This window comes from Zootoca vivipara, chromosome 16 (assembly GCF_963506605.1).
Source record: "Zootoca vivipara chromosome 16, rZooViv1.1, whole genome shotgun sequence".
In the NCBI taxonomy this organism is placed as follows: Eukaryota; Metazoa; Chordata; class Lepidosauria; order Squamata; family Lacertidae; genus Zootoca; species Zootoca vivipara.
Window position 1 is genome coordinate 25,943,483 of NC_083291.1, and position 20,907 is coordinate 25,964,389.

The window sequence follows — 20,907 nt, forward strand, 5'->3', positions numbered from 1 at the left end:
ATTTGAACCTGGATAGCTCAGTTGGTTAGAGAGTGGTGCTGAAAACGCTGAGATTGCAGGTTCAATCCCCATATGGGACAGCTGCATATTCCTACATTGCAGAGAGTTGGACTAGATGATCGTCAGGGTCCCTTCCAACTCTACAATTCTATGAAACTCTATAAAATCCCAAGTCCTGTCACGCTCCTGGGCAATAATCATGCCCGTTGCTCCCAATGGTTGTCTTTTATACATCCATGGAATGTACCAGAATACATCCCTTGATTTACCTTCAACTTGGGTGTTCTGGAAGGGGAATGCCATGTTTACAATTGAAAGCAGGTGGCCTTGTTGCTGACAAACGGCAGTAACTCTTAAGTATGGTTTGTTGAAACAAACCAGTTTCAAATCAGTTTATGAACTAGCCGTTTTCACTAGCCATAGCTAAGATTAACCACAGTAAACTATAGTTACTCTAAAATGCAAGTGGCTGCTTCCAGATTACTCCTCACCGTTGCAATGGAGAGGGGGGGGGGATTTTTATTTTGCTGCTCAAACTCACCTGAATATCATTGTGTGGATTCCAGTCAGAGTCATAGATTATCACGGTGTCAGCAGTGGCAAGGTTGATGCCAAGCCCCCCAGCTCTGGTGGAAAGTAGAAAACAGAACTGTGGAGCACCAGGAGCTAGAGATAAATGAGTTGAGATACTGTCAGATATCACATATACGGATCATCCAGACCTTCATTTTCACCATTCTCCAAATAAAGCAGGGATACTATAAAGCGCAATTACAAAGAATCCTGTGTCACCTTAAAGGCTAATCAATTTGTTATGGTGCAAGCTTTCATGGACTACAGTCCACTTTTATCAGGTGGTGGTCGACTGTAGTCCATGAAAGCTTATATGCTAACAAATGTTAGCCTGTTACAGTAAAGAGGTCTTGTGACAGCTCAAAGAGTAACACAGCTGCCCTGCTAGTAGTTGTAAAGGGTGAACTGACATTTTTAGCAAAGTATGAGAGGGGAACCCTGGCTCCTGCCAAGGGTAACTGTGCCCGCCATTATGTACTCTGTCTCATAACGTACCGTTGAAACGATCAATGGCTTCCTGGCGCATATTTCCTGTGATCCCACCATCAATTCTCTCATACTTGTATCCTTCATGTTCCAAGAAGTCTTCCAACAGATCCAACATTTTAGTCATCTTTAGGGGGGAAAGGACAAAGAAATGAGTTGGAATAAAAATGCACAAAATGCATTCAGCTAACCCAGGCATCCCCAAACTTCGGCCCTCCAGATGTTTTGGACTACAATTCTCATCTTCCCCGACCACTGGTCCTGTTAGCTAGGGATCATGGGAGTTGTAGGCCAAAACATCTGGAGGGCCGCAGTTTGGGGATGCCTGAGCTAACCCATCACCATCTGGAAAATTTTCCCCAATACACAATAGCTCTTGGTTACCTGAGAGAAGATCAGCACCCTGTGACCTCCCTCCTTGAGGTTCTTCAACATCTTCTGGAGCAGAAGCAGCTTCCCAGAGGCCCGGATTAGGGCACTACCATCATACATGCCGTTGGGCATCTTTGGTGCTTCCTAGATGAAAAATTGAAAAGGGGGGGTGAAGAAGGGAGGGAAAGTATTCTTCAAATTGTTGGTCCTGGCCATTAATGATTCACAAGTGTCAAACAGCTTAGCTTACCCTGTAGGGACTCCAGCAGTCTTATGTATTCCTTCCACTTCATTTTTCTTACCTATGCCTCTCTAGCAATTCTCCCTAATTTTTGAAGCTGCCCTATTATTTCTATACAAAACGCAGCATAGCAAGAAACAGATGGCCTATTACTTAATAAATTTCCTGCTATGTGCCAATTCTCAGTCTTCTGAGTTAATCATCAAGTTATAAACTTCCCTCCAATTCCTACATTCAAAGGCTAATGATGTGGCAACTGCTGCACACAACCATACCCTCAAATGATAGTTGTGCTTCATAAAAGCAATCCATATGACAATATTTAAGATCAGGATGAAGGTTTAAGCAGGAGAGGGGAGATAAAATAACAGGCCCATTCCCCAATGCCTAGACAATTAAGAGCAAAGTGTATAGAGCACTTTAAAGGGAAATTCTGGGAGACATAACCTACCATGGCAGCTACAGGAAAGAGATAGGGATGATTGCAGCATTTCTTCAGATCCATAACCACATTGAGTAGAGAAACTTGGTTGCCGCCACCCCGGGCATTCAGTGCTTCAAAGTTCCTTGTCAGGATATATTTGTAGTACTTTCTGTAAAAATATGAATATTCACATTACTGATTACTTTTTTCTTAGGTCTGCTGCAAACACTACGCTTCTATCTCAGAACTATCTATTGAAGCACAGCTCCCCTCCCATTCTCCCACCTTGTACGCAGAAAAGCAGCCAGTACAAGTCTACTTTATGCAGCTGATCAGGATGAGAGACAAACCAAGAACAGGAAAGTGAGCATATTAGAAGTCCAGCACCCTGAAGCATAGGCCAAACCTTGTTAATGTCAAGATACTCAGCTAAAGGAGCAAAGGACTACCCTCCCACACTCACTTCTGCATAGGACTTAATTCCACTCTGACAATAAGCTCTGTCTTAGAAGGCATGTTCTTGAAGACATCGGCCTTGAGGCGCCTCAGCATGTGTGGGCCCAGCATATCGTGAAGTTTTTTGATCTGATCCTCCTTGGCAATGTCTGCAAACTCTTCCAGGAAGCCTTCTAGGTTGCTATGAGGGAATTCAGACAGACAGTCAGGAGAAATAAAAAACAAAACAAGAAACATGGGAACAGCAACCCAACAGGTAAGCTGTGCTTGAGTGCACACTGCAGGACTTACTGAAATCTTTCAGGCGTCAAGAAATTAAGCAGGTGGAAAAGCTCCTCCAAATTGTTCTGCAGGGGTGTCCCTGTGAGTAGCAGCTTGTGCTGAAGAGAGTAGCCATTCAACACCCGGAAAAACTGAAGGAAGTGTGAAGGGCACCAGCAAGAAAAGGAAAGAGAGAAAGTCAACCAAATTCACAACAACATATTTCCAAATATACAGATCTGCACAGAAGGCGACTAGACACCGATCGTGTAATCTCTAAGCAAGTTCTCAGCTTTTGTAAAACTACAATAACCTACCAACAATTAAAGGACTATGCAGAGGCCAGCCTGAGGAGCACCAGACAGTTCCAATACAACACAGAAAATAACAAATATGAGACTAACACGAAGTTTTTAAAAAAACCAAAACCAAAAAAACAAAACAAGCATGTTTATCCCTCTTTTAAAACAAGAACAATCCTTAATCATAGGCACAAAATTAGGAGGAGCTGCACAGCAAACACAAAAGCTGCTCTTGAGGGTTAATAGCTTCCTCATACATGGGTGCGCACACACATACCACATACATGGGTGCGCACACACATACTTACACAGTGTAAGAATGCTGCTTGTGACAAGTCTTCTGAAAAGCTTGTTAACATTGAATTTAGAAAGAGAGAGCAGTGTCTAATCTTGGCAAGCCCCTCTAATCAGAATCATAAAACATGGGAAAAGGAATAAAGAGTTTACAGATCCAAGATAAATTTCTCCCTACCTTTGACTGGTTATTCTTCAGTCTGTGCGCTTCATCCACTACAAGGCAGGCCCAGTCAATGGAGCCTAGAATGGCCATATCAATAGTGATCAACTCATAGGAAGTGAGCAATACATGGAATTTCACAGATGCCTCTTTCTGCAAGGATCAGAAGTTACACATTAGGGAAACAAACAGCAGGAAAGGTATAGCCAGAGGCCAGAACCACACTCACAAAAACCCATCTTTCCATCATTTGAGATTACTTGGCATTCAATGCTTCACTCAGGAACCTGCAACATTACAAAGTTCTCAAGAGAGGCACTAACTTCAATAAGTTTGCTGTAATACCTTCATCTTGAAGGCCTTCTTTCCCCCACGAATAGCATTATCTTCAAAGGAAAATTCATTTTCACGGATAATGGCCCGGCTGTCTTTGTCCCCCACGTAAGTCACCACATACATGTCTGGGGCCCACATCTCAAATTCTCTCTCCCAGTTGATGATGGTGGACAATGGAGCGCTCACCAAGAAAGGTCCTTTAGAGTGTCCCTATAATCAGATAAACCTGATGTTAAGACAGCAGGAAACAGACTTCCGGAATGAAGATATATATGTGTGCATGTCAAGGTCTTCTGGAACCTCACCTCTTTGTACAGAGAATACAGAAACACAGCTGTCTGGACAGTCTTTCCCAGACCCATTTCATCTGCCAGAATGGTGTCTGTGCCCTGAGCCCAAGAGAAACGCAGCCAATTCAGACCTTCAAGCTGATAAGGATGCAGGGTTCCTCCAGTCACATCCAAGTAATCAGGCTGTCTATCATACTTCACTGTTGGCTGCAGAGATGGAGAAAAGCAATTGAAAATGTTCAGTTTCTGCTACTGCTGCTATTCGACAAAGCTGAGTCTTGCCCAGTTGGATAATATGTAATATCTCAGTTCAGGGCTCAACACTAAGTTTTAAACTGACTGCATGGCACATGTTTAAAGAAGAACAGGATATAGGCAAGGCAGGCAAGAACTAAGGGAGGAACACAGTGCAAAAAGGATGTTTGTTGCTTCCTTTGAAAAGTCAAGAGTAATTTTCTCAGGAAGGAATGGTGTGAGTTCTGTATAGCATAGGGCTGTCGTACGTCCTGGTTTCCCCAGACATATCCGGGACCCCGCTCTTGAAAATGGGTGCCCAGGGGGAATTTTCGGAACTCGGCAAAATTTATTTCTCAGCGCAGGGCTGGCTCACGCCAGCTGCCTCCCTCCCCGGTGCCCTCCAACATTGCACCCTCTCTCCCTCCCTCCCTTCCAGTCTCTCTGTGTGCCTGATGGAGATGTGCAATGGTGGTGGGTGAGTGTCCAGGTTTTTGCTCTTTGAAATATAAAGACCCTAGTATAGCACCTAGTGGACTTCTGATACTACACAAAAAAAATAGTAGCAGCAGAGGGTGGTAGTTCTGTAGACAAGATCCTTTGCTCTGGTGAATATTACTTTATCTTTGTACAGCAGTATATTCCTCTTCACAGAAGGTTAGTGAACTAGATTGTGTGTCTGCATTTATCCCTTTTCCACCCGTGGCAAAAAAAGGAAAACTGCTCCACCTGTCTTTGGCCTGAGCTACTCTCAGGGTGCCAACTTAAATAATCGATCACAAGACACAGCACACACCACTTGAATGCCATTGCCCATCAACTTGGGAGGGGGGCTCAAATATTGTATTGGGGGGGGGGGCGAAGAGACCTCATTCCCTAGCAGTTGGCTCCTATGCTTCTGCAACTTAACACCGTCAAAACTGGTCCAGGACCAAGATTCCACAGAATGCATAAAAATTACAAAGGATTGCTTTGGTGATTAAAAGCATTATAAATACAGTGTTTTCGCTCCAGCTACAAAACGTACTGTCTCGGACCTTGAACATACAAACTGCAGGACCACCATGTCCTTTCCCCTTCTTGTGTCTCCCTCCCACAACCCTCAAAGCCATTAACTCACATCCACTGTTGGTGTTTCTGGGGGTCTCTCTAATTTCCGCAACTTCACTTTCTTTATCTTTTTTCCAGGTCTTCCTTCTTCACCCCTCATCAATTCCCTGTGCAAGAAAAGAGGCACATAGGTTGTATAGACTCTGTACTTCCAATACAGCAGATGGAAAGAAGAAACTCTTCCAAAGGAAGCACCCCAGGGCTGAGTATCCTTCTCCTTTCAGAGAGAAAGCGACAAAGATCTTAGGATAGATATGCTTCAATTCACATTACCAACCCAGCTGGGCTTTTCTCTCACCTGACCCATTTATCAAAGAATGAAATCCATGCTCACCTGTGGTTCCAGTATGCCGCCTTGTAGATATCATAATCCTGTACCTCTGCCTCCTCAAGCTCCCAAGAAGCCTGGTCATATGGTAGATCCCTCCATTTGATAAGGTAATGAACATTCCCCTTCTTATCAATGCTAAAGGAAAGAGAGATTAAATGAATATCACAATCTATGTAAAGTAGTAAAGGATGAAAACTGCATATATTGTTCCCGTTTCCCCAAAAAAATACAGTTAATGAAGGGAACCAGAGGAGGCACAGAAAAGGAGGCTGAATTGTATGTTTGGATTTCTTACTGATTTTATATTGGTTGGTGTTGCTGATTTTATATTATTCTTTACATGTTTGTGTGAGTGTGGAAAGACAATATATAAGGTAAGGTGTCTTTATATTCATTTGGCTAGAGACAAATAGAATAGAATTTCTCCTTTTTGAGTGTTTCAGGACCTTTTAGGGTCACTTTCAACTCAGGAATGTTCAACCATTCATGTTTCAGAGACCGAGGCAATCTCAATCTCTTTCCTCACCTGTGGTTGAGAATCCGATGGATCATCATCCATTCTGGCTTGATCCCGTAACGGTAAAAACGCTCTTCCATCTCTGCAAACTTTGGGTCCTTGTTCTTACGTTTGCGGCTCTTCTCTTCTTCTCCCATAAAGTCTCCTGCAGGAGGTTCATCCATATCATTTTTACGCTGGTAATTGCGAAACAGTACCTGGCAATGCAGCTCCAGCTGAGGTACAAACAGATGCAGTTACACACCATCCTGACGTGGGGTTAGTCAACTTCTTTGCTCTGCTTCTAGTAAATATGCCTTTTGCTTACCTGTAGTTCAGACACCCAAGAACAATGCCAGTACGACATGCCCTGCCACTTGACAAAGAACTGTCGCTCGGGTCTTCCCTCCAGGGGCTTCGGAGAAGGTGCATTTGGGTCTGCATCAGCCGGTCGTGGCACCGGCGTGGCTGGTGGGGGCTGTCCCCACTTCCAAGTCAAGATCTTCTGCACCTTACCCTTCAGAGATGGACACTGGAGAAGATGGACCATGGGATTAAAATCAGTCCCCACCACAGCTTTTGAACAGCACTTATCCAATCTGCTTCATACTTAGAATCATAAGCGACCACAAGGGTCATCTAGTCCAACCCCCTGCAATGGAGGGATATTTTGCCCAACATGGGGCTTGAACCCATGACCGTGACAGTAAGAGTCTCCTGTTCTACCGACTGAATTACAAAGGTTCCACTTCTTTACTTTATAAATTGTTGATTGGCTGCAAGATGGGAAATGCAGGTGGATTGCACCAGGCGTGGGAAAACAATCCTAGACATAACAGATGAAGATGCCTGGGCTAAAAGACATGTGAAGCTTCCTATAAAGAACTTATTGGCCAGAGTCCAGGAGGCAATGCTGAAGGTAGTGTTTTGCTGGTACTGAACTCTACAATTCTATGATTCTGCAAGAGAGAGGCCCTCGTACATTTATGGCAGGAGTATGACAAGCTTACTGGTTTTTTTGTTGTTTCTCATATTTATGGGTCAACCATTGAACCCAGACCCTGGACCTATCACAAGATGCTAATCTAGACCCTCCCTTTATACACAAGGACCTGTTTGTTTTTAATTACTTGGCAGCAGATGAACATAGTGCTAGCTCACTTTTTAATCACAAAAAATTAAGTCTGCCTGGAGAGTAGGATCCAAAAATGTACTCAAATGCTTTTCAGAACAGGATTTCAGCGTGAGCCATCTTGATTCAACTATCTCACTCAGGGGACTCCCACAAACTCAGCTTGTATTTCCCATTTGTGGAAGAGCACAGGAACTCACAGTACAACGCGGGCAAAGCCATTCTCCGTTCGGAATCTCTGGCAAAGGTGGATTCAAACAGTGGATGTGGTAAGAAGAAGGACAGGCATCGCAGCAGAGCAGCTCTCCTCCATCTTTGCAGACACGGCAGAACTCCATGTGGTGATCATCCTCCTCCTCTGCATCTCCCACAGCATCCTCCATGGTCTCTTCACCCTCAGAATTATCTTCTTTAGCCTCCCATTGGATACCCTCTTTCTCCTATAGGGGAGGGAATCTGTTAGACTAAGATGCTTGAAGTCCCTCAAGCTGTCTTCCTAACCCTGCATTCCCACACCTCTAGCTGCGTCATAGAACCCAAAACTCACACAGTGCGGGCAACTCCACTTGCCCTCTGGCGCTTTCTCCATATCTGGATCCAGACAAACCATGTGATAGGCACGAGGGCAAGTGTCACACAGGATGATCTCTCCCCCCTGTTGGCACACCTCACAGTAGTCCTGGTGGTCCGTTTCGTAGCCATCAACGGTTGCAGCAGAATCCTCTTCTCCTAGCAGAGCAAGGTAGTGGAGAAAGCTTTTAAACAATTAAGCAAGCAGTAGGTTTAAGCAACAAGGAGGATACTCCAACCTCATGCCACAGAGCAGTATCTAGATAGCAAAGATTTATTATTTAGAGAGCACAGCCTGGATATCACTATTGTATCCCAAGGGTCAGAGCAGGAAAATGGCTATGGGTGTACCATAAAAAGCCGTAACACAAACTTTTTAGTTTTCCTCACAGCGTGTCTTGTTCCGTTGAAAATCCCTCAATCTTTTAAGTCTGCAGAGTTTGACTTCTTCCCTAGGTACGCAATAGCAAATATTTTATACAAATGGTCCCCAACCACCTTCCAGACGCTTGCAGTCATGAAATCCCTGCCCCCGAGCACACTCTTTCCACACAGCTCCCGTGTGAGCCAAGCAGAGCTCAGTACCTTTCTTTTTCCTCTTTCCTGCTTTTAGTTTCTTGCGGCTGCGGCTGCTGCGACTGGTAGAGCCATCTGACACAGAGTAGCTGTTGATGCTTGCATCATCAAAGTCTGACTCAACATCCAGGTCATCCTCCTCACTCTGGAGGTACAAAAATAAATAAATACTGTAAAGGAATATGAAAACTGACTTTTGTGACCCAGTGCTATTGAGGCTGCCCCACACAAACCCACACACCCATATCCTGCAAGAGACAATGTGGCCAGGAGAAAATTCCCACCCTCTTACCAGAAAAAGAAAAACTCACAGATGATCTTTTACGCTTGGAGCCAAATCCTCCCAGCTTGATTTTCAAAGGTGCCACCTTCTTGGTTTTGGGTTTTTTGATCTCAGGAACACGAGGACTAGCCTTGGGTTTTTTTCGGGCATTGGGACCTAGGAAACAGACCATCATCACCCCATTATTAAATGGTACCTAGATCCCAGCTGAGCTGTGCTTTAAAGGGAAATGTAAAATCTTACAAGAGATTTCCAGAAGTGACTTAATGGGTGCCCTGCAGTACAGTTGATCAAAGTTGCTAGAAGACGGCACAGAGTTTATGAGCCCCTCCCTCCTCCCCCAACTCATCATCACAACAGCCCCCATATGATCACCTCACCTTTGCCTTCCTTGGTCTTAGCCTTCCGAAGTGGGACTTCAACTGGGGGCGGAGGAACAACTGTATCCACGTTAGCCACCATGCTCTCCACCACAGCCACAGCAGCAGCTGCTGCAGCTGCCACAGATGCCCCAGAGCTCCCTTTAAAGGGGTTGTTTGTACTAAACTCTCTCCACTTGGCTCCAAGCACCATCATCATTTTTGAGACAGCAATTTTGGGATTCTTAGCAGCAATAAGTGGCCTATGTGGGGGAAGAAGAAAAAAAGAGCACTGCTGGATGGTCTGGACTTTGGGAAGCAGTTCGAAAGCACATCAAAATGCAAGTAGATAAATAGGAACCGCTACAGCAGGAAGGTAAACGGCGTTTCCATGTGCTGCTCTGGTTTGCCAGAAGCGGCTTAGTCATGCTAGCCACATGACCTGGAAGCTATACGCCGGCTCCCTTGGCCAATAATGCGAGATGAGCGCGCAACCCCAGAGTCGGTCACGACTGGACCTAATGGTCAGGGGTCCCTTTACCTTTACCTAGCAGCAATAAGTGGCCTATGTGGGGGAAGAAGAAAAAAAGAGCACTGCTGGATGGTCTGGACTTTGGGAAGCTCAAACTTTACAACCTATTCTTAAGACTGTTAGCCCCTCCCATTGCCCCTGAAGCCAACTAACACATGGGAGAATAACATTTTCTAGTATTCCTAGAAAAGCTAGGTATGTTCCTAAGTCCCCAACTCTGCCACAAAGATTTTTGAGACCAATTATTTAGATTCTCCATTCCCCCCCCCCCCAAATCCTTCTATGGGTAATAGTTAACATGCAAATCTAAACATGCCTATTCAAAAGTAAGCCATATTGAATCCAATGAGCGTTAGGATTGCAGTCTAACCCATTTTCTACAGTAATCCAACAATTCTGTAGCACCAAGAGCCCAAGCTTGGAACACTGTGATAATTTATATAGCATTTTCTATATAAAAACATTCATGGGAATTCACATAAATTATCTCAATAATTCTTACAACTGCCTTGTAAGCCAAGTAGTATTATCCCCTGCTTTAGATGAGGTGTCAAGGCACAGAAAAAGTAGCATGCCTATTTGCCATTCAACAAAAAAACTAAACCAGAGACTTACAGATAATACACTTCAAATATCACATCACCTGCTAGAGTATTAAGCCTTTCTTGCCCTGCATTCCTAAGATATGAAAAGACTGAATGACGCACCTGACAAATTGGCTAAAAGCCTTGTAATTGGTAAGAGTGCGATAATCCTCCTCTGTGAAAACATGATCAATATCCTCCATGCCCCAGTCCTCTAGAAGCTGGGCAGAAGACTTAGGTTCCTGGAGAAAGTGACAGGGGAAAGTTGCTAGTTAAAAATATATTAGTTTCAATGAGGAGACACTTTCCTGCCATGAGCAGGAAGCTTGTCAAAGAAAGACAGGATCAGCAGGAAATTATAGAGGACTGGGACAAAAGCAAGAACAACCCAAGACACACACCTACCCTACAAAACAGGACAGGGCATTCCCTTAGACCCCCAAGAAGGAAAACATCACCCTCTTTTAGCAGGACCTTGTGTTGTGCCCACCCTTCCCTCCCAAACCTAAAGTACAAAAACAAGTAAGATAAGCAAGGGTAACCACTATAGGAGCAGTGGAATCACGTGTTCATGTGATTTAATAGGACATTCTGGATCTTCTCACCTTGGAGTCATCATCTTCATCCTCTTCTTCTTCCTCCTCCTTGCGCTTGGCTTTGCTCTTCTTTTCCTTCTTAGCCCCAAGTTTCTTCTTCTTCTTCTTCCCAGGGGTATAGTCACTTCCCTCACTGTCGGAGCGCAGCAGCACCTCCTCCTCCTCCTCCACAAATTCATTTCCTTCACCAGAACTGTCTCCAAGCTGGGATGGAGGGCGAGGGAAGAATTAAAGCACATAAATCAGCACCCAAAAAATGTTCTTTCCAAAAGAAAGCAAGACTGTAATGTAATCAACATGCAGACCCATCTGTACATTAAGCTGCTTTTCTCTCCCTCACCCCCCCCCTCCAAGCCACAAGCCCTACTCTATTTCTTACCTCTTTTTTCTGGCGCTTACTAAGCTTGGGCACTTTAGGTTCCTTCAGCTTCTTGGGTTTCTTCTTCTTCTTGATTTTTGGCAGTTCTGCCTCTGATAATAGCTCTTCCTCTGGCTCTTCTTCCGGCTCTGAGGGAAATTATGAAGGTAGCAGGGGTAACTAATCATTTTCCAATGCCTAGGTGTTCCTTCACAATCCCATTGCCACAGACTACACCCCACTTGTAGTTGTTCCATTGTTGCTTTCCCACACTCCCAAGTTAGACCATATGCAATAGGGTCACTTCTCACCTTTTTTTTGTTGTTGAACTGGGCCCATTTCTGAACTACCTTTCACTGCCCCCCATTGTCTTTCCCACGGGTGTGATTCCAGTGTTCAACCTCCTGCTATTGCATTGAAGTAACTGCAGACTGGAGTACTAGTCCAAAACTGGGGTTAACAGATTAAAGAGAACAAGGCATCTCTGATCTCCTCCCAAAAATCGTATACCGGGAGGCTTCACTGAAAGAAATTGGAAGCTCTTCCTGTACTAGCTTCCTCCCGTATCCTGACAAACCTAATGCAACTCAGAGAGAGGGAGGGGGTCCTTTGCCCAGGCGCATTCAACCCATCCTAGGTCTGAATTAGTGAATGAGGAAGGTGCCACCTGCCTCAAGATTCTTCCAGGATCCCCAAAGGAGCCCTGCACCAAAAAGGGTGGGGGGCTGACCACAGACATATCAACTAAGTGTCTTCATGCATCTTCCTCTACCTCTTGCTTAGTGAAGTTATTCCATAAGGAAGACATTTGTTTAATCCAGCACCAGAGCAAAATACAGACTAGGAACAGTACTGGCTTTTAATGCAACTGAATAGCAAAGCACTGCCCCATTCACCCCTTACCATGTCGTTTCAAATGAAAAATATGAGTCTGCAAGCAAGAACTTCTGAAGATACACCTGCTAGATAATGATCAGGGTACAACAAACATTCTCTCCCACTTTCCTCAAAATCCCCCTGAAGAAACCTTCATAGCTAACAGCAAACTCAACAGGACGCTGCTTCAACTCTCCCATCCTACCTAGACTGAAATTGAGGTTCTGAGTACTAACAATCACCAGGTGCTAACTCAGGTGCCAGCCCTCTCACAACTCACAAATCACCTCCTCGCTATGCAAATGCAAGCTTCAACTCATTCCCTCTCCCCCCCTCATGTGGGTGCACGCGCATGCATGCACAAGCACGAGTGCGCACACAAACATGTCACTCCTTAACCCGACAGACCACACTCCCATCTGTTCTCCAATCCCCAACAGCCCAGAGGGGCACAGCCAGCCGGCAGCTTCCTTTGTGACAAGATCCACAGTAACCAGCCATTCTCCCTCCCCTCCCCCCTCAGCAGCCACCCCCGCCCATTACACGCAGCCAGAGTCACAAGCTCTCCCTCCAAGGGAAAATGGCCTCCTAACCACAGGCACTGGGCAGGATGGGGGAAGCTACAGGTCACAGCAGTTGCTGCAACCAAAGGACAAGGAGCAGAGGGGAAATGGCACAGGGTGGAGCCCTGCTTTCCCAAACCAGCAAATGTATCCTGTGCCAGAAGTATTTTCCTCCAGCAAGACTTTCCCATGTTTCTCCCTCCCCCGTGCACTTCAGGTAGGCTCAACTCCACAAGCACCATCTGCACCTCTTCTCCAGGCCTTATAGCATCCATAGAATCATAGAATCGTAGAGTTGAAAGAGACCACAAGGGCCATCCAGTCCAACCCCCTGCCGAGCAGGAAACACCATCAAAGCATTCTTGACATATGCCTGTCAAGCCTCTGCTTAAAGACCTCCAAAGAAGGAGACTCCACCACACTCCTTGGCAGCAAATTCCAATGTCGAACAGCTCTTACTGTCAGGAAGTTCTTTCTAATGTTTAGGTGGAATCTTCTTTCTAGCAATGGTAAATGGTACCATCCAACAATGGTAAAAGAGAGCTGACTCCCTCTTTGGCCTGTGAGCTCAAAAACACACAATCCATGTCTGCCCCCCCCCTGAACTTAGGGAGAAAGAAACAGCCAACAAGCTTGAGGTTACAAGGTGATGCAGCTCCCAGCTGGGCCAAGCGCTACCGTAAAAGCACTTCAGAGGCCAGGAGACTTTCACCCTGTTCCTAGGGATATTCTTGCACTCAACCCAAATCAATAGGTGGCCACTCCGTACAACTGAGCTCAACTACAATTCTTCTGAAAGGTACCAAGGCAAAAAGATACACAGCAAAATGCATTGCTCCCATGTCCCCGCCACATGGTGCAAGCCACATTCAACCCAAAATACAGGACTAAGGTGAGCAGCTGTGAAGTAAGCTCCACAGGGTGTGGCTAGGGAGGAAAGTGGGTCATGCAACAGCCCAGGGCACAGATCATTTTGGACACAAAACATAGTTGAGCTCTCAAGTGGGCAAGAGAAAGAAAGCCTTCCACTTCTCATTTCCCTTCAAAGCAGCTTGAAATGTGCATTGGATAAGAACCTGTCCTCCACCCTCACTTCAGTCAATCCACTTGAAAGGTTCCCCCCTCCCCCACAAGCCCCCCCAATGAACTCCCATCACACCTTTAGCACAAGGAATGAGATACTTTCTTTCACACAGAACTTCCTAGTAAACAGAACTTTCCCCTAAGCCATGTCTTTTTTGCAGCCACCATTCGTGTTCATTCAAAAGCAAAGCTAGCAGAATGATTGAGCGGGATCTACAGGAAGCCCTCTCCAGGCAGGAGGAGGACTCAGCAGGAAGCCATGGAAAGAGGCAACCAAACGAGACATCTAAAACATTAGCAGCAATAGCAGTCAATGATTAATCTTGCAGCCCCAGTGAAAAGAAGCTCAGAACAATTTTTTTTTAATTTCCCTCAGCCTCCTATCCAAACTATCAAGTTCTCCCATCATGTCTATGTAGCAGAGTTATCAGAAACACAGGGCAAGATGCCACCCCTCCCCCCCCAACCCATTAAGCAAGGACATGGATTAAGCAGTAAAAAGGGAGTTGGAAGAGCATGACCTTGTCATTACTGGTCTAAAGCATGCAAAATAGGAGATAACTCTTTTTGTTCCTTGGTTCAAGGAAAAGCCGCCATAGCACCCCCAAAACAAAGGGGTCAGTGCTCTTCTGCTAGCTGGTATGTGTACCTTGGTGCTGGTGGATGCTGTTGTTCAGCAGGATCTCCATCTCTTCCTCGTCGCTGCCTGCAGAGCATGGCGATGGGGATCCGATACCCGACGCCATGTCCTCTGTTTTGGAGGACAATCCGAAGGCTCAAGAAGATCCTGCTATCTCGGCGCCTCCTTACTGCTAAGGCCAGCAACGGGCTATAGGAAGAGAGAAGGAAAAGAAACTTATAAGTCGCAGCTTTTTTATAACAAAAAGCAAAAAAAAAAGCCTCTGGATCTCTGGAGAAAGGTGGCAGCGGCAGGGAGGGCCAGACAACTAGGTAGCAGCTTGGTCCAAGCACTCATCTCAGAAGGCCTTCAGGCCAATGCCAAATTAATCCGAGTCGCCACCTCATTATTATGAGGATCTTGACAGGCACCACACCAACTTGGGGTTTCCCAGTTTGGTTGCACCTGTATTTTGGACAGACTGACAAAACCTGGGGGTAGGAAACAAAAGCCTGGAGCAACCCACCTCCCATGGATCAAGAAATGCCCCTTGGTGGCGCCTCTGTGGTCAAAGCTACCATAATTCAAAGCTACCACCACCACCCAGAGAGTTTGTTTCAGCTCATGGACAAAAAAAGGGAAAAAAACGCCCACTCACGAAAAGACGCGCAATGGAAATGCTATAAGAAATGAGGGGCTGTTTTTTATTTTTATTTTACAAAGCCCACTCATTCTTCTCTGGCCGAGAATGGTCGTCCTGGCGTCCCCTGATGGGCAGTTGGAACTTAAAAAAAAGAGCTTAACTCCCCGTTTTCTTTCTGACATAAACAGGCTAAGGAAATTGAAAGTTTTGGACCAGGCTGCAAAACTCCTCCTAGCTATTGGGAGGGGGGAGGAAAAGACCCAAACTTGGGGGGGGGGGGAGAGAAAAGACCAGACCCAAACCAGAACATTTATTTTGGAGCTGGCTGAGAAGAGCTGTTATTGAAGGTTGGGAGGGGGGGGGGGCCTACGGCAAGGAAGGTCGAGGATTGGGACGGTGGGGGGGGGGGGAAATCTCTTGACTTCTCCCGCCACGGGTGGGGGGGGAAAACGGAAGAGATAATATCCCCACATATCTACATACAAGGCACCCCCCTGACACGTGTCGGGGGGGCCTAATATTCCCCAGGCTCCCCACCAAGAAAGACGAGGGCACCCCACCCCATTCCCCACCTCCACCCACCGAGAGAGGCTGTGGGGAGTTGTGTGAGGGGGGGGAGAGAGGGGGCGGCTGGCGAGGGGGGGGCGCTCCGCTTCCCTCAGGCGGCGGCGGGTCGCCCGGGTTGCAGGGCGGCGGTGCAGCCGGGAAACCCGGCAGCTCTCCTGCCTCGTCCCTGGCCGCCCCCCCTTCGCCCTCCTCTCCTCCCCCCCAACCCCAATATCCAGGGCGCTTTCCCCTCCTTCTCTCTCCCCCCACCCCACAAAAAACCCACCTGCCCTCCCGCCCCCTCTTGGCTTCTGCCTCTATCCCGCCCTCACCCGACTCCGGGGCGCCCCGGCTTCTTATTTCTCGACGCCGCTGAAGGGAAAATGGCTCCGGCTCCAGCGCCGCCTCTTAAAGGGGAAAAAAAGCCCCGGCCAAGCCCCTCCCCTCTCTTCCCCTCCTCAGCGCTCCCGCCTCCATCCCATAATATGCGCTCCCTTGCCCGCCCCCCCCACGGCCGCCACCACACGGCGCCTTGGCGACGGGTCCCACCCCCGTCACCTCAGTAACACACACACGCGCGCGCCACCCCTCGACCGAGGCATCCCATAATACTTCACCGTCCACAAAACTCGGAGCCCAGCCCTGCATCCCATAATAATCGCCCTCCCCACCCCCCCACCAAAGCATCCCATAATAGTCCTTGCGGGGCACCGTCCAGTAATCCACACTCCCCCCCACACACACACCAAGCGGAAACATCCCATAATACTTGCCCTTACTCATACATACCACAGTAGCCACCCTTCCCCCACCGAGGTATCCCATAATAATCACATTCTCTCCTTGCTCACCCCCCCCCATCCTCCCACAGGCACTGTGTCCCTGCCGTGAGCATCCCATAATAGTCGCTACCTACCCTCATCTCCTTCCCTGGCTCTTCCAGCCAACCCACAACAATCTCCCCACCCCCAATCACTCACTCACTCCCTGACATATCCCATAATAATCACACACACTCCACGTTGCCAAGTCTGGCATCCCATAGCAGGCGCACTCCTCCCTGAAATATTCCATGAGAGCCCCCATGGCATCCCATAATAGTCCGCACCAGAGACATCCCATAATATCAGCCACTTCCACCTCTTTCCTCCCCCTCCCCCTTCTCAGACAAGCATCCCATAATAGTCCTCGTCCAGCGAGACATCCCATAATACTGTCAGCAACTCTTAGCCACAGCCGACAATGCTTGCACTTACTGCATCTTCTCTCTCTCCACTCCCGCCCCCCCCCCCCGCTTGCCTTCACACAGCCCATAATAATCACCGGCACACTATTCCTCCCAAAACAGAATGGAACCCTGCTAAAACAGTTCACAGCACCCAATGCCCCCTCCAGGGGTCTCCTTCCAGCTGCCCCCTAAGAAAACATTTGGCGTGCCTATTACAAATGTGCCCCACTTCCCCCACCCCACCCCCGCCTAAAAGTGCACAGACCATAATAACCACTGGGGGCAGAGGGCCAATGGCACATCCCATAATACTCTGGCAAAGCCTGCCAGGGTTCTCTATTCTTCCTTCAGATGATGCAGACGCTGCACATCCCATAATCTTTCATACACAGGCGTTGGGAAGTCAGACCCTTACAGGTCTGGCTGCAAGGCCTCTAGGCAGGCTTCCCCTCTCTGCCATTCGCTATTTATGTGACCTGGTGCTATTTATGTGACCTGGCATTCCCAGATATGCAAAAGAAGGTAACTTTCTGATGCGCAAACCGTCTCACCAATGCGCTACCAATGCGAACTTTGGTGATCGATTCGTGCGCAAACTTCTCCTAGCAAATATTCTTGCCTCTTTTTCTACCACCCTCTGAAGATTCAGGGTACAGTACTTCAGTTTGGAAATGTGGGACTGCTGTCATGACGTTAAAAGTTTCGACAGGTCTATCTCATAATGCTACTGTAGTATCATTTTTACAAATGATACCATCTCACTTGTTCTCAGATACCCGTAAAAATCTCATAGATTCATAGAACTGGAACGGACCTCCATGGTCATCTAGTCCAACCACCTGATGATGCAGGAAAAGCCGTTTCTGAATCCACATTCCATTAAGGGATCTTCACTGCAATTGTGCAGTTCTGTGATTTAAAAAAGGTCTGGCAGATGCTCCGTAATGCTATCAGCATACTGACCATCCACCATAATATTCCTAATCCTAATGTGGTCCTTAATATGCACAGGGAGCAAGCGACTCTCCAATATTTCCTCTATTGCTATGCAAGCTGTATTGAAATAAATGGAGACTGTTTAGCAGCAGGGCTTAGTGAATTGCACTTGACGATTGCTTCTGTCCATCCCCTAATTTAACAGTGCACATTTTTCTTCCTCCATTATTTTGATTGACAATGTTTTTATTTTTGAATACACAAACTGCAGCAATATACACATCTCATAAGATGCATGTTTATTATTTTATTTATTTATTAAAAAGCATTTCCAAACTGCTTAACGCTTTAAAAATTCTAAGCAGTATACAGAAATGCAACATAAAAACAGAGATATGGCAGTTTTTAAAAAAACCCAACAACAACAGACAATTCAGTAGTAACTGTGGGTGTCTCTTAGAAAAAGCGTTGAGAAAATCTCTCAGAAAAAGGGAATTTCCATTCATTGCATTTGTCATAGCTCACAGACATAAGAATCAATGTAAGTAGCATGCTACATTTAAACACAACGTACACAGAGGGCAAGGGAAGGGAAGGGAGAGGAATGGTATCAGAGACAAGGTCAGCCTCCTGTAACAAACTTTACAACATCTATATAAATAAGGCCATAATCTTGATAGCAGTTGGAGCTCGAGAATTCCATTAATACCAAAGGTGTTTATGAGATCAGAGACAGCTTCACTATTACAGCTATGTATTTACTATAACAGACTACCTGTTATATATGCACACTATTGCCTGTGTAAAAATGACGAAGAACTCTGTTTTTCTCCTGAGATCTCATGAGTTTTGGACTGCATTTTTTCAAGCTGCTATCCTAACTGTAAATTTGCACATCTAATTTTATCTGTACACATATTTTTACACTTAAATTATGCTGATGGGAGAGGTTTAGGATTTGTTTAGGTTTCCTAGGATTTGTTTAGGTCTTGGAGACATGCCTCGCACTAGGGACCCAACGTCAGTGTGATGTGTGGGTCATGCTGGTGTATCCCTGTCACTGATGGAACAACAACGTTAGAAGGATAGGGGAAGTGTGGCATGAGGGGTATGTCAGAGAGTAGTGGATATTGTCCAGGCCAGGGGTCAGCAAACTTTTTTAGCAGGGGGCCGGTCCACTGCCCCTCAGACCTTGTGGGGGGCTGAGCTGGACTATATTTTGGAAAAGAAAAAAAAGAACAAATTCCTATGCCCCACAAATAACCCAGAGATGCATTATAAATAAAAGGACACATTCTACTCATGTAAAAACACACTGATTCCCGGACCGTCCGCGGGCCAGATTTAGAAGGTGATTGGGTCACATCTGGCCCCCGGGCCTTAGTTTGCCTACCCATGGTCTAGGCTGCGTACACACTCACCGGTTTATAGCACAAAAGCATAGTTTTTCTCCAACGTAATTGTTCGTGCTCATTCTCAACATGCTGCTTTCAATCTCTATTGATTCTAGCTTCTGGCATGCACAAGGGTGGGTGTGCTCACTTGATATGTGTTCTAAAAGCGTCCTCTTGATTAGGTTATCCATGCCTTTTCCTGCCTGCACATGCCCCAGGTGAAGGAAGAAGGAAGTAGTCACTGTATTCTTGGTACAGGCCCACCCACAACTTCATTAGATACACCCCTCATTGGATACAACCCCCATTGCCAGGTCCCTCTGCATCAGTTTTTACACAGACACACTGTGTATACACAACGTTTTATTCTGGAATCATTCGAGGCTGAGTACATACTTGCTTTTCCGCCCTATGTAGTCTACACACTATTTATTTAGCATAACATTTATGTCCTGCCTTTCCTCCGAAAGGATCCTTGTTTGATTGCCTACTTTTGCTCCTGAAAAGCACTTACTGAGGAACTCAATTCATTCAAAAAATAAAAGCTGTGTATGCATGACATTTTATCCTAGCATGAAAGGAAAGTGACTACAGTGGTACCTCGGGTTATAGACGCTTCAGGTTACAGACGCTTCAGGTTACAGATTCTGCTAACCCAGAAATAGTACCTCGGGTTAATAACTTTGCTTCAGGATGAGAACAGAAATCGTGCTCCGCCGGCCCAGCGGCAGTGGGAGGCCCCATTAGCTAAAGTGGTACCTCAGGTTAAGAACAGTTTCAGGTTAAGAATGGACCTCCAGAACGAATTAAGTTCTTAACCCGAGGTACCACTGTACTTGTTTTTGCTAAATGGTACATACACATACCGAGATCTATTGCATATTTCTGCCCCTGAAAGCCAGTTCTTGAGAAACTGGTTTCATTATAAAAATAACAGCTTGTTGCAGATTTTACTCCATACCATAAAAGAGCATTTGAAACTCATTCATTCACTCAAAGATTTCTGGGAACTGTAGTTTATCCCAGGGCCGTCTTAAGGTCATCGGGCACCCTTGTGCAGGGATCCCTCGAGCGCCCCCCACTCTTAAAAAAAAAAAGGAAAACTCTTACCTGGCGTGCCGGGCGGCGGGAGCCTCACGGCGGCCCCCGCACCTCACAGCAGGGCCGCGCTGTGCCGGAGGCCGCCTGCCTGTCTGATGCCGCCGGATTGAGTGGGGGGGGGCGCCGCTGCTCCGCACGGCCTTCCTCCCTTCTCCCAGCGGAGCGGGGTGCCTGGGCAGGCCGGGCCACGGCGGGTTCCTTCCCGCCAACAGGGCGCTGCGTTTCATTGGTAGAGGTGCTGCCATGTGGCGTCACCTCTACCAATGAAACGCAGCACCGGGGTGAGGAATGACCCTTGCGCTGCAGAGCGAAACAGGGTCCTAGTGCCCCTGTTCCGCTCGCTTCCCTCCCTGCTCTCGCGGCACAGCTGGTGGAGGGAAAAGGGAGGCCGCCGCGAAGCTCCACCACTTGCTGGGGCGCCCCTCAGTGCCCCCTGATCACCCAGGCGCCGTGGTGCATTGCGCCACTAGAGTCAATGGGCGAGCCAGGCCTGGTTTATCCCTCACAGAATTACAATCAGGGGCGGAATGTCCCATTTCACTGCTTGAGGTGAAACAGG

At 46.8% G+C, this 20,907-nt stretch overlaps 1 protein-coding gene across 8 annotated transcripts in view; it reads right to left on the bottom strand.

The window, feature by feature from the left end:
• Positions 1-16,623, bottom strand: part of CHD4 (chromodomain helicase DNA binding protein 4) — a 28,171-nt gene extending 11,548 nt beyond the window's left edge. For 6 of the 8 annotated variants that reach the window (XM_060269145.1, XM_060269144.1, XM_060269143.1 and 3 more), the window contains exons 1-23: positions 16,022-16,116; positions 14,531-14,710; positions 11,381-11,508; positions 11,011-11,205; positions 10,529-10,647; positions 9,311-9,552; positions 8,959-9,086; positions 8,657-8,792; positions 8,049-8,230; positions 7,702-7,941; positions 6,698-6,901; positions 6,400-6,605; positions 5,877-6,008; positions 5,553-5,649; positions 4,214-4,405; positions 3,918-4,118; positions 3,588-3,725; positions 2,844-2,965; positions 2,560-2,733; positions 2,124-2,265; positions 1,444-1,575; positions 1,069-1,186; positions 542-666 (exon numbers count right to left, since the gene is read on the bottom strand). In XM_060269145.1, the coding sequence (XP_060125128.1) occupies positions 542-666; positions 1,069-1,186; positions 1,444-1,575; positions 2,124-2,265; positions 2,560-2,733; positions 2,844-2,965; positions 3,588-3,725; positions 3,918-4,118; positions 4,214-4,405; positions 5,553-5,649; positions 5,877-6,008; positions 6,400-6,605; positions 6,698-6,901; positions 7,702-7,941; positions 8,049-8,230; positions 8,657-8,792; positions 8,959-9,086; positions 9,311-9,552; positions 10,529-10,647; positions 11,011-11,205; positions 11,381-11,508; positions 14,531-14,627 (3,450 nt within the window). In that variant the 5' untranslated portion in view covers positions 14,628-14,710; positions 16,022-16,116. Of the gene's footprint in view, positions 1-541; positions 667-1,068; positions 1,187-1,443; positions 1,576-2,123; positions 2,266-2,559; positions 2,734-2,843; positions 2,966-3,587; positions 3,726-3,917; positions 4,119-4,213; positions 4,406-5,552; positions 5,650-5,876; positions 6,009-6,399; positions 6,606-6,697; positions 6,902-7,701; positions 7,942-8,048; positions 8,231-8,656; positions 8,793-8,958; positions 9,087-9,310; positions 9,553-10,528; positions 10,648-11,010; positions 11,206-11,380; positions 11,509-14,530; positions 14,711-16,021; positions 16,117-16,478; positions 16,496-16,605 lie in introns of those variants that run through there. The other 2 variants (XM_060269139.1, XM_060269140.1) reach the window with 2 other exon arrangements.
• Between the last annotated feature and the right edge of the window lie 4,284 nt (positions 16,624-20,907).